The sequence below is a fragment of the Cyprinodon variegatus genome, unplaced genomic scaffold, assembly GCF_000732505.1.
Source record: "Cyprinodon variegatus isolate N-32 unplaced genomic scaffold, C_variegatus-1.0 Scaffold240, whole genome shotgun sequence".
Taxonomy (NCBI): domain Eukaryota; kingdom Metazoa; phylum Chordata; class Actinopteri; order Cyprinodontiformes; family Cyprinodontidae; genus Cyprinodon; species Cyprinodon variegatus.
The window spans coordinates 520,598-533,983 of NW_015150693.1; the positions used below are offsets into that span (position 1 = coordinate 520,598).

A 13,386-nucleotide genomic window follows, 5' to 3' on the forward strand; every position below is an offset into this window, starting at 1 on the left:
GCCAAAAAAAAAATCTGTGTTGTTGTTTGTCCCTGCTATGATTGAAACTAAAAAGAAAATAAATGCAACAAAAATCAAAAGATTCGGATAAAACTCAGAATACCAGAATTCATAATATTAACCCATATTCATGACAACTTCCAGAAAGAAGGATTATTTACACATTAGGTACAATGGGGTTTAGAAGGGTTGCTAAATAGCGCTACAGCTCATATTTTATTTGTTATGCTGAGTTGCTAATTCTGGATGTCACATCATCATACCTGCCATTTAATAGCTAGACTGTTGTGTTTTCTTCCATTCAAATTGTGCACACTGTAGCTCTTAGTCCCATTCCTTCACCTTTTTTGGGCTAAACAGTCAAAACTGTCATAGGGATGAAAGGAACTCCAGTCTGCTGTTATTGGAGCAGTCTGGAGGATGCTAGTTAAAATAGTTCTATATCCTTCCAAAAAAAGAACTAAAAAAATGCAAGTTACATATACTTAATACTCTCCATTTTAAACCCCAAACATATGAAGGTATGTACACTTAGTGTACATGTAAGGTAACAATGTATTTTTTTTACAAAATTGTTGTGCCTTTGCATCCTCTCATGCAAAGGATTATGGGCAAACGTTTACCTTGTATGAAGTGGACAAGTACATTGTGAGGTCCATATGCTAATTGAACAATTAATAGGATGCTTCCCCTTCCTACCTCCTTCCTTAATTAAATTAAATTCAGTTTATTTATATAGCGCCAATTCACAACACGCCATCTTAAGGCACTTTACAGTTCAACCAGATCATATAGTAAAATTGATTCAAAGTTTTCTATCAAAGGAAAACCAGTTTATTGCATCGACTCAAAAACAATCCCTCACACTAAGCATGCTTGTAGCGACAGTGGAGAGGAAAATCTCCCTTTTAAAAGGAAGAAACCTCCAGCAGAACCAGGCTCAGTGTGAGCGGCCATCTGCCGAGGCCGACTGGGGTTCAAGGAGACAGAAGCAGAGATACTGCAAGAGATAATGCAAGCAGTATTCGCACAGCATTTATTGTTTCAACTGCTTCCTCTTTGGCTCAACTGTACTTACTGATTTGCACTATTTGGATGTGCTCTTTCTCTCTTTTTAGCTGCCATTTAGATGTCCACTTGATTAGGTTGTAACTATGATTGGTAATTCAACATAAATAGTAAATTATCTTCAAGATTATGAATTTTTCTTAAACATTATTCTATCAAGCTGTTTTTTTTAAACACATTTATTTTATTTATATAATTTATTTATTTTTTTTTCAAGTTTTTTTTTTTTTTTTTTATTTACAAAACAATACCGACATTGAAGCCTAGAGAATTAACCGATACCTATATTTACTTGATAAGACATTGGCACGGATCATACATACTCTTATTACTCATTTTGTTATGTTGAATGTTAGAAAAGGCTTGATCATGTGCAATTAACAAAACAGAGGACAATAGTCAACAAAAAAGGTATGAATAGACTTGGGCAACGTAGTATTACTAAATGGGTTACAATAACTTTAAAGAAACTTTAGAGATTTTCTATCAGAATGTCAAAAGCGGAGATTTAAGACGCCAGGCGCTATTACCTTTTTTATATCTGACTGATGTCTGATAATTATATCAGATCAGAAGGACACCCCTACACCTTATGCATGAACATTTCCTGCCTGAGCTGAATACAGACCAACCATGTTTTAAAGCTCTTTCATTGGCTGTCACCTCATGTCAATCATTTTCAAAAATGGTGCTGTGTCAGTATGCGAACTTGTTGCAAGAGAAGCTGTCGGTTTTTGTTCCTCGGGACGACTAGTTTTGACGTGCTATCATAACAAATTTAGGATTTGTTGTGATAGCAAGCTAATACACAGCAGAACACAGGCACACCCAACATAGCGCTCCAGAACTCTGATGGATTTGTATATTTTTGCCAGGAAAAGCAAATATTGCTTTTTTTTCTTTCTCTTTTTACTAAAGAAACACAAGTTTTTAGGGGAATACACCCAAGAGGAACTATTTTTTATGCATTATTATGAACAAAATGAGCCCATACATGCCTTCTACTTACATTTGTGAAGGCATCTTCAGTGTAAAATATATATATTTTAATATGGTATTCTTCACATAAATGTACTAATAGAGGCAGTTTCATGGCATAATTTCACTAGTATGATCATTTTCTTTAGAAAGAAAATAATGATGTCTATGAAGTTGGTAATGAAATAATTTGTGAAGATCACGCCAAATAAATGAAAACGGACACATAACAAGGCAGGTATAGACCAAGTGGTATGTGGTTAACCTTTTAGGAACTGTATTGATTGTTAATTTCAGAACTAAAATTATCTCAGTCTCAATCCCTCAAATCAGACCTTGGTTTTCAAAAATCAGTTTTAACACTGAGCAGTGATATAATACCATCTTTTTTTTGGCAACTGGTTACAGATTTTTTTGTGCTTTTTGCGATTTTTTTTGCTTCTCTTAATTTGTTATTCTTCCTTATTTTATTCATTTGTACTTTGATTGTTTATTTGAAAGTTGCTAGCCTTGTAAAATAATTTCTTCACTGAAGCATTTAACTGGAAGTTGGTGTATTTTCTTAAAAAAAATATATTCTTGTATTATGGAGAGAAATTGCTTATCTTTGTTTTTTAACTAAACAACCCTTGCACTGTGCAGGAAAATACTTACCACACACACTTTACAGAATTGATTGAGCCTTGTTAAAGAGAACAAAGAAGTGCAACAAGCTGTGAAAGTCTGCCATCCCAAAGGGAAACCCCATGATGCCCACACAATCATTTCCCTTTGTGGTTTCAAAAACAGTTTTTGTTTGTTTTTAGCCATGTGGTTGGCAGTGGCGCGTCTGCACTGGTATCCTCATGTGCCCTTATTTGCAGTACTTTTAGAGCAGTTTGATACTAACCTAGTTTGAATTTGACATAACAAAACTTATGGGCCACAAATCTTAGCTGCATAAGGTAACAGTCAGTGTTTTAATTTACATTCATTTTTATCAAATAAGAACATTACTGAAAAATAACTTTATTCCAGGGAGAGTTTCTGCTTTTAACAGCAAATTTAAGATTAGAATATTACAACAGACCGGTAAACATTTTAACAGAAATGTCAGCTTAAAGTAAACCAAGTTTAACACCTCTTAAAAGCTTTTTTTAATTTACTTTAAATCTGACAAACAAGCTTCATTAAATAGGATATTCTAATTTACTGAACATTTCTGTGGTAGATTCTAGATTTAATGTTCCAGTATAAAACCGATGTCTAGTTTCCTGCAGGTCCTTAAAAATGTATATTGCATATTTTTTTATTTTTGGCAGCACATACAGTGTCACATTTTAGAACAGAGGATCCAGTATTCAGGCAAGAGAGATAGTGGGATTATTCAAAAAGTGTTTATTTAAAAACTGCCTCGGGATCTTCTGTAGCAGCGGATGTAACTAAGGCTGGAAACTCTGCGGAAAGGAAATGCTGGTTAGTGACCTTAATAATCTAACGGAGGACGATTATGAACATGAGTCACTAACCTGTTTTACAAGTTCAGTTACAAGTTCAGTCCATGCCCAGAGAAACAAGGTAGGATCCCGCCAGTTGGGGCGGGTGCTGCCCAGAGCGTCCCAGATGCTGCAACCCTGGACAACATACAGCAGTCCGAAACCAGGTCAGGCAAACAGATCAGAAGAGGAACAAGCAGACTTAGAGGTCCAAGAGTCCGAAGCCAGGTCAGGAACAGATCAGAGAGAAACAGGCACGCTCAGAGGTTCAGAAGTCCGAAGCCAGGTCAGGCAACCAGATCGGAACAGGCAGGCTCAAAGACCCAGGAGTCCAAAGAAAGTTCAGGCAAACTGTTTAGACAGGAACAGGCAGGCTCAGTGGTTGAGAGGCAGAACAGGTCAGGATCAGGAAATCAGAAACACCAGGGTACTCTAAAAACCACTCACCATTGGCTAGAGAGAAAAAGATAATCTGGCCCTAATGACTGGATGCAAGCCCCTTAAATAGAGGAAGGAGCAGGAGGATAAGATGAGCAATGATGGGAAACCAGGCAAAGTTAGACAGGTGAATGGAATGAGTAATTAAGCCAGTCATCAGTGCTAAGATAATGACATACAGTGTAAATGGGAATTAATAAAATATTCCTTCCCGCCAATCATTACATATAACTATGGAAGGATCAGCCCAACTTTTAAGGTTATTCTGTTAGGAAACTAATGGTAAATGTGGAGAACTGTTTGTCTTCAGCCTGTTTACATTTTTGACATTTTTTCCCCTGTTTTAGGTGTTGGGAATGGGAGAGACCTGGAAAGGCGGTGAAGTTGGTCGTTCGATTGGTGGAGGGCAAAAAGTCAGACTACTGAAGGAGGCCATGGAGTCTCTGGGTGATCAGGAAGATCTTGTCGTCTTGTTTGTGGATAGGTATGTTATTAACCAAACTTATATGAAGCTATCTATATTTTGTATTAGTCTTTTCATCATAGTGTCATATGTTCTAGCTATCTTGAGTTTGTTTGCTTCATTGTCATCTTCAGTTTGATTTACCTTTCATCTAATCTAGATTTAATGTCCAACCGAGAAAAAGATGCAAAGCACCTTTAATTGTAGTATGGCACTAACCATCATGTGCTGTAATGACAGATTTGAAAGCCAGAACCCCTTGGTGAAAGGTGTTTTGGGTGGAGCAAAAACAGCAATCAAACATTCCGTGATAAGCATCATTATATGTGAGGAGAGATATTCCCACATGCAGTTAGATGAATTATAAGCTTTGAACACTGATAGATATTTTCTTTCAGAGACAAAGTGAGGGGTTTAAAACTGCATGTGTTGCTAGGGCCTTTCTCTTTAGATACGGCAAAAGATCACAATATTTACATTACTGTGTTATATATAATCTCAGTCAAAGTTTCAATCTCTTTAAATCGAGTAGTTAGAAAATAATGCTCTTAACTGTAAAACTGTGGTCTATTAATCTGCTTTAATACATCCGAGGATAGTGAGTAATTCAGGATATGTTATATATTAAAATCCTCTTGGCTCACCAGGATGGTGTTGGCATGTTCTGCCTTTGTAATAATCACCTCCTCACATTATGTTTGTAAATTTATTTCAGCGACCAGAGCTTAAGGGGGTTCTACATTCCATAAATTAGAAGGTCTATGCTTTGTAGTTGCTGCTCACCTTGCTGCTGTGTTAAACTAACCAAGCACACAATTTAGTGTCTATTCATCATATCCCCAATTAACATCAATATTTTAGTCTTTTTATTTCCACTACTGTAACTCCTAGGTTTTGGTAAATTCTGCAGACAGCTGCAAAACAGTATTCTCAAAATCACAACTGAAAATCTAAGGTTTCCAGGTTGCATTTGTCTTAAATTTATTTCCATGTAATTCTCAGACGAAATTTAAAATGGTTTCATGACAAGAGCCCTATTTCAGTGGTACAAGTGATTTAATATCTAACAAGTGTCTAGGGATCTTTATGTGAACATGTGTCTGCCAGATGTGGAGCAAATGTTTCGACTTCCTCACCTACGTCAGACTTCCTTTTATGATTCAACCTTTACTTTTGCTGCCATGCTCTCTCTATAAATGTTCCTTAGTCTGGACTACTTTTAGACTTGCACTACCCCATTAATAGAAGGTGTTCTGTATTCAATAACTCTGTTGTGAAGCCATATTTTTTTTAGCTTTAAAGGTTCACTGTGCCCACCAAAGCAATAAGACATCAAATAACTCAGGTTACTGATAATTATAGGGGAGTGGTGGCCTAGTGTTGTTGAAGAAGAACTATTTACATAAATTTGAATGTACAAATTTGCAATCAAAAACGATTAATATCATTATTAAAGATCTGGCCTGTGAAACCTTTATACTGCTCAGGCTTCCAGAAAACCAGAGACAAAGCATGTGGAATTTTTTTTTTTCCCTTTTAGATTTCTATCAGACTCAGGCATGTAAAAGCATATGCTCTGTGTCAAACTTGATGACATATGTTGAAGAGAAGACTGCTCCTTTAGGATATGTAAAAGAAAAAAGATTTGTTACATTTTGTTTTCTCTCCTCCCTCTCAAGCTATGATCTTATCTTCGCTGGGGGACCAGAGGAGATCCTGAGGAAATTCCAACAAGCCAATCACAAAGTGCTGTTTGCTGCAGAGGGGCTGATATGGCCTGATAAAAGGCTGGCTGACAAGTACCCTTTAGTCAGAAGTGGCAAGCGTTACCTCAACTCTGGAGGTGGGTTTCAAGAGTTTAGTTTGCCTTTATGAGCTAATATGTTTTTACGGTTTGCTGAAAGCCTGATCATTGCTGTTCACACCATAAAACTCAAAAGCAGAAATCTGTTAACAAAAGTATAACATTGCTCCAGTTGTTGATCTTGTAAATTAATTTTTACCATAAAATATGCTCTTTGACAAACACCAAAATACAGAGAACCACATTTTCTCATTAGCAATCTAAAATTGATCCTTACTCTGATTGAGACACTGTAACTTAACATTAAACAAGCTGTTTATCCTTCCAAAAAAACATTTTGGCAAAACAAACACCCAACTTAAAGGACCACAACCCTTCCATGTTTAAAATAAAAAAAAATTTAAACCTTTATTTTGGTTTCTTCAGGTAATCTGTGCATGATTTTTGAGTCATCTAAAAACATCTATAAGGTGGAAAACACAACACTGTACCTTGAGGTACAGTGCAGAAACACTATGCAAGAAACACTGGAATCACTGTTTGACAGTGTAGCTATTTAAACTGTCTACACTGTTTATAACAGCTTTTACTCACTGATGTAGTCATCTTTCTATAGCATAAGTACAGTGATTGTATATTGTGTTTTAATTATGTGGTACATTATGTCTTTACTTTGAAATAACTACCTCCAAGCTGTTACCCATATTTAACAACACATTAAGCTATGTCTAAAATTTGCAGATTGCAGTCTATTTGATGTATGTGTAGTTTACGGTTAAGTAGATTTGACAATAAAAAACTCAGTGCAAGTAATGTATAGTGAAAAATGTTTAAAGCAATATGACATTTCTTCCCAAGTTTGAAGCAGTGTTACCCTCATTTTGAACCACTTACTAACCAAAGTAACTGTGTGAACTCTGTTTAACCCAAACCACTATCAGCTGTCAAACTTTGAAGACTGGCAGGCCTTGCTGGAATTCAGTGGGCCAAGCGCAGACTTAAGCTGTCTTTTGTGCAAGGAGTATTGGAGCACCATCTAGGAGTAGCAATAGCCTCATGTTGTTTTTTAAATACAAAACCCCGAACTAATGCCTAATTCATGGAGTGAAATTGGAGTATATTTTCCAAGTAAACCTGGATTTTCAAGTATTTCCTGTCAGTGGTGAACAGGATATGGGAGGAGATAATTTGTGTGTTTAACCATATGCTTAAGCATCTTTTTTTAGTAGTCATCTTCCTGGTGGTTGATGGGACATATATTACGGTCTCGTATGGGGATAGCTCGAAAACCTTTTACCAACTGTCCACATTTGTAGAACTCAAAATAGGTAGAACATTTTGCAACAAAGCAAAAGCTTATTTATGGTTAACCTAAACCAGTTTCTTCCAGTTCCCTGGTGCTTTGGACTGCTTCTTTCCCTGTGGTCATCAATTTGGTCTGACCTCCCATATTGGAGTCTTACTGTCTCAGACTGATCAGAGACTGTTTTAAGCGTTCATTGTCATTGACTTGACATGTGGATTTGTCTTGGGCCCCCGAGTGTGCCACAGTTTGCATTAAATTGCAGGTTTTGTTTGTATTCCGGCTACCGCCCAAGTGACCGGTGAGGAAAGTTTTATAGCATTTGGACATGCACAGCTGTGTCAAAGAGGGTACATAACTCTGGAAATGGAGTCTAAATAGATATTCTGTGTTTGTCTTGTCTTTTTGTGGATATTAAAGCAGAGAAAGAAAAGGAGATACTTAGTATCTAACATGGTCAAAAAGGAGCTGTTCTGTTCAAGTGTTTCCCCCCTATGCAAAAATAAGATCATGTGTTTGCATATAAGAAACACATGATCTTATAGATCTTATAGATAGATATGTGTTTGTTTGCATGGTCCTAATGTAACTTAATTTCTATATTTTTCCTTTTTTTTAAACAAAGACTAAAACTACAGTCAATCCTCAGTTCATCAGTTAATTTGAACACATAAATGTCATTTTACGCATTAATTCCAGGCATTAAGGCATATTCACACGGGGAGGATGGCTTTCAGACCAATCTCGAACAAGATTATGAAAGAGGACTTAGCCTAATTTAAATATGGCAAAGTTGCGCCCTAAACCCTAGATCCCTCAATCACTATATAGAGTGGGAACTATATAGAGGACTTTATAGTAAACTGTTAACTGATCGTTTGGAGAGATGATTACTATTTTTCGCTCCCTGTTGGTCACGTAACTCCGCCTCCACCACACAGTGTCTGTGACATCTTTTTTTTATTAGTCTCCGCGTGGGGTAGCCTATACCAGCCTATGGCGACAGTGGGACACTCGGAGAGCAAATCCCAGAATGCTTTGCGAGGAGAGTTTTCCTTGCAAAGCATTCTGGAATATATCTGCTCCTCTAGTGACCATGGGTGATCACTACTTTTCAAAGTGCATTGTGGGAAATTTTGAGTCACCTACCTTTTCATCCACTAGATGTACACACACTAATTAAAAATGGCATAACCACTATATAGTACCTTATATAGTGATTAGGGCAGGCATTCAGACACAGCTGAAGTCTTAGCATTTCGCAGTTGAAAAATTGCAAAAATTTTCATTTTTATACAGTTGGCTATTCAAAAGTTTCAAAGAAAGAAAAGCAATTTGTTGTAAACAACAATTAAACGAATGAAAGTGTTTATCGGCCAATCAAATGTTTAAGACCAGAAATAAACTTAAAATAAAAAAAAAAGTTAATAATGAGTAGCTGCCCGATTCTTGTTAAACACCTTGTTAAATAAGTTGCTGCAGGTGGTGCAGAGGGCTTCATATAAGACATCCACTGTCTGAATTGGGTTTCCATGTTTGTAAACATCCCTTGCCATCTAACCCCAACAGTTCTCAATTGGATTGAGATCTGATAAGGACGCAGTGTGGTCCAGAAGAGTGATGGTATTTCTCCACAAGAAGACCTTTGTCAGACAGACATTGTGAACTACAGTGTGGTCTTTTTTGGAAAACCCAATAATCACAACTTAGTCAATGCCCCTTTCAAAATCTCCACATAGCAAGCTGTAGGCTGCTTTTGACTTTCTTCCCCCGCTCCTAGCTTTTGCATTATGTCATGATTGTTCCCTGACTTGTTTACAGTGTCTGTCTGACTTTTTCAAATGATGGGATAATTGCGCACAGCAGCAATGTAGCTAAACCCTACAATCTATTACTGTGGTTGCTGTCCTTGAGTGACAGAGTGAGAGAAAAAAAGGCTAAACCTAAAGAGGAGACTGCCATGGGAATTACATTTAGTGTGTGATGCAAGATGGTCATAACAAGTACATTGCAACAGCTTTAAAACATTTTTGCAAACCTCTGTGGAACAGTTAACGTCCCTGCCCTGATTATTGCCAAAAATCTCACTTAGTTTTAGGCATCCAGGCTTCCCTAGAGTTGGAGGCTGTTAAGCCAGCCAGCAGTCTGCCAGTTGTGTAAACACCTCTCACCGTATCATTTACACGTTGGTAAGCATTTCATGTTGTTAATTTCTTGCAGGTATAATTGGGTATGCCCCTTATGTAAACAGAATAGTTTCACAGTGGGATCTCCATGACAATGATGACGACCAGCTCTTCTACACTAAGATTTACCTGGATCTATCGAAAAGAGTATGTTGTTTTTTTGTATCGTTCCTCTGTGCACACAGCATCTGTTCAAAAATATTTCTGACAGCTGAGCATATTTCTATCTTTACATCTTACAGGAATCACTTAACATGACTCTGGACCATAAGTGCCAGATTTTCCAGAATTTGAATGGGGCAATAGGTAAGTAATCCCATTTAAAGCCAATTGGCACATTTAAAAGCCATCATGCGAGTGAGAACAATTAGTTCATACTGAAGTAACTTCAAACCAACATTGAATGCTTTTTCAACTGATGAATAACTAGTTATGGCAGCAGAAATAGCCCCTTATTTCAGGTTTTACAAGTTGGCCTTGTCTCCATGTTTTTTTCTTTTTTCTTTGTAGATGAGGTGCTTCTCAAGTTTGGGACTGACAGGGTGCGAGTAAGAAACACGGCATACAATTCTCTGCCTGTTGTGGTCCATGGCAATGGGAACACTAAAGTGAGTACACAGCTTTAGGCGTATATAGACATGGGCTTGGAAAAGATTCCTGTGGTATTGTAGCCTTGTGTGAGACAATCTCTCTTTCTTCCCACGGAAAAAAAATGAAAACAAAAATGTATAGCATTATTTCAGTTATTGTGTAAAAGGTGCTACTGTTGCGATGAGCGAGCATCTGGTTGTTTAAGACTATAACAACATCTAATAGGTTCTTTAGATCAGAAAACATATAACCTAAATTTAATAGTAACCTTAAAAAGCATGTATTTAACAGAAAAAACAAATTTCTGTGTTTTCCATTTTTATAGAATAACATTAATTGCAACTACTCTATTTTAGTTGTGTAAACAGTCAGGCAATCTACTCCTTAGAGCCTGCAGTCAGCAGACTGACTAGTATATTTTCCATGAATTGTCAATTGTAGGTAATTTTTTGCCAATGTTGGTCATGACTTACCAAGGAGTCAAATCTACAGCAAGATATACAGTAAGGGAACCACAATTTCCCCTTTGTGGGAGATTAAAAGGATTTTCCATTCTAAGTTACTGCCCATGTTTTTTTTTTTTATCCAGCAGATGCTATATAAACTAGGGGTGACTAGATCTGCAGACATTTCCCACAAAATCAGCCTTATATCCTTTTTTATAGTGGGCTAATACAATTGAGACCCATGTATCAATGCAAACACTTTGCACAGTTATGTGTGTCCTGAAGCCTGTGTGTGAGGTTCACAAATGAAATTAAACCCTCTGACTGCATTTCTCCACCTCCCAGCTAATGTGTTTTAAAGATGGTCTGTTTGATAATTGTGCCCTTTATGATGTCATAAGGGGGAATAAGCTGTCAATAGCAGTCTGTAGCAGCCCATTGGTCAAGTTATGGCCTTCATTTAGTGTATTATTCCATGCTCCATGGATACATTCAAGAACTCTGACTGGTTGTCATGGTTGCAGCTTGTAGGGGTGCGTCCTTCAGCAGAACGGGGGGCGTGGCAAGCCAACAATAGTTTCTCCAGAGGAACCCTAAATAAGGAGACTTTTGGTAAAGGCTGTCTGCCTAATTTGAGAAGAGATTTCCTGCATAAATGGCAAAAAAACATGCTCTGGGTCTCATTGTTAATATTAATATTTTTCTTATTCTAAATGTAGAATAATATTGGACCTGTAAAAGAGAGAGTAAAGTTTAGCCTTCTGACAGCAGTGAGCAGCAACAAGCTGGGAATGGGCAAAACTTCATGGCACTATGCTCCATAAGGCTTGTGAAGTACACTAACTTCACTGGTAAACTACCATCAGGAGCTTAAACCCCATTAACAATGTAACAGACTTTTTATTTTTTAATATAACTTTTTGAAAATCTTACACTGATGTTAAAAACCTTACACTGATGGATTAAAAGTGCACTTTCCAATTTTTTTGGAAAAAAAAGCTATGTATATTTGAAGCTTGCCAGGTGACCCTGACCCTTATTGCCTGGTCATTAGTCATTCATGTCATGGTTTGTTTTCTTTTGACCATGTGTTTCTCATTTGCTCTATACTATCTCACAGCAATCAGTCCGAGAGTCACTAAGTTAACAGATGTCTGTAATATAACATTATCATTTTAAAATGATGAAACATTTTCCTCCATTTTATTCCTTGCAATCTTCCTTCTCTATCAGGCCATTGAGTTATGAATCAAACCCATTATTGAGTCATTTCTCCAAAATGTCTTAACAGCTGGAGGTGTAGCTCTTAATGTTAGAGCACAGTATCCATGCCTTTCTAGGACTGGAAAAACCCAGCTGAATGTCTGGCCTTGAATATTTCCTAATGTTTAGTCATTCTAATTCCATTCTAGTTACAAGCAAAGGATTGCAATTTAATCTCTACTTTAATGTTAAAAGTAGCACCTAGACAAATTAAATTCAGCAAGCCTCCTACTTAAAAGCAACCTAAGTAAAAAACAGCATTGTTAATGAACAGAATATTTAGGGAACTATTTGTTTTTGGAGACAACATAAAAGTCTCTGCAGTGGTCACAGTTATTTGGCAAGAAGTAATTTAATGAAAACATATTTTTCGCCAAAATACATCAAGTTTAGCGAATAAATGCTCTACCTAAAACTGCATTTTCCTTATGTGCCTGCCAATATGTACAGGGAAATTAACAGGCTTTGCTATAACAAAAAAACAAAAAAAATACAATTTCACAACATTTTCCCTACAATTAAAGTTGATTTGCATTTATTGACTTTATACTTAGACAACATTTATTGTCATTTTGTATACAGAGTGTATACAATGTGAAATTTCGATGTGTACAATTCTCATGACATTTCCATTTCTTAAAGTGCAGCACTGATCAGATGCAAACATTGTGGGAGAAAAAACGTGGTGCAAAAAACACATAATTACACATTAGTCCTCTAAAGGTTCCTGTATTAGATTCATATGCATTTTTTCTGTTAAAGGTATAGAGGAGGGTGTTCTTTTTCCAGGTGGATCATCAAAATAAGTGGTCTTCCTAATTGTCAATCATTCTGGTGATATGTTTATGTAAGGCTGTCCTACGTCCTCGTCCTCATTTTCACTTACCGGTGGTGAGTCTTGTCGTGGGGAGAAATTGCAAATCTTCTTTTTGAAAGTAAGCTTTTAAAAGCGATGCAAATCGCAATTTTTAAACAGAGCATGAATGAGGAGAAATGGGTTTGTCTATCCTATCGCACACATTTAATAGGCATTCCCTCTCTGGAGCGGGTACAGGGTTGTGCATGTGCATTTTTCTTAAAGTGGATAGGGGGACTCTTCAAAAATTCACGAAAATTCTTCTCCATACCTTTAATCAAAAGAACAAAAACAAAAAAAAGGTTAGTTTTAATAACTCTTTAGCCCTTAAAATTGTTGTTTTTCATTCTGTAAGAAAATATTTAGTGCTCCATGAGAACAGTTAAATAAAAATAAAAATTGTGTTCTTCACTGGTGTAATAGAACACATAAAACATGTAAAGCAAAAAACTTTCATTTATATGAAAAAAAAATCTACAAGGTATTCACTTATTTTTTACCTTTGTGAGAACCTT

The 13,386-nt window shown here is 36.6% G+C and overlaps 1 protein-coding gene across 1 annotated transcript in view; it reads left to right on the forward strand.

Moving 5' to 3' along the window:
• The window catches only part of plod2 (procollagen-lysine, 2-oxoglutarate 5-dioxygenase 2), a 43,740-nt gene that overhangs the window by 13,924 nt on the left and 16,430 nt on the right, over positions 1-13,386 (forward strand). The window contains exons 3-7 of the mRNA XM_015381724.1: positions 4,307-4,443; positions 6,102-6,265; positions 9,750-9,862; positions 9,958-10,021; positions 10,226-10,323. Of these exons, the coding sequence (XP_015237210.1) occupies positions 4,307-4,443; positions 6,102-6,265; positions 9,750-9,862; positions 9,958-10,021; positions 10,226-10,323 (576 nt within the window). The remainder of the gene's footprint in view (positions 1-4,306; positions 4,444-6,101; positions 6,266-9,749; positions 9,863-9,957; positions 10,022-10,225; positions 10,324-13,386) is intronic.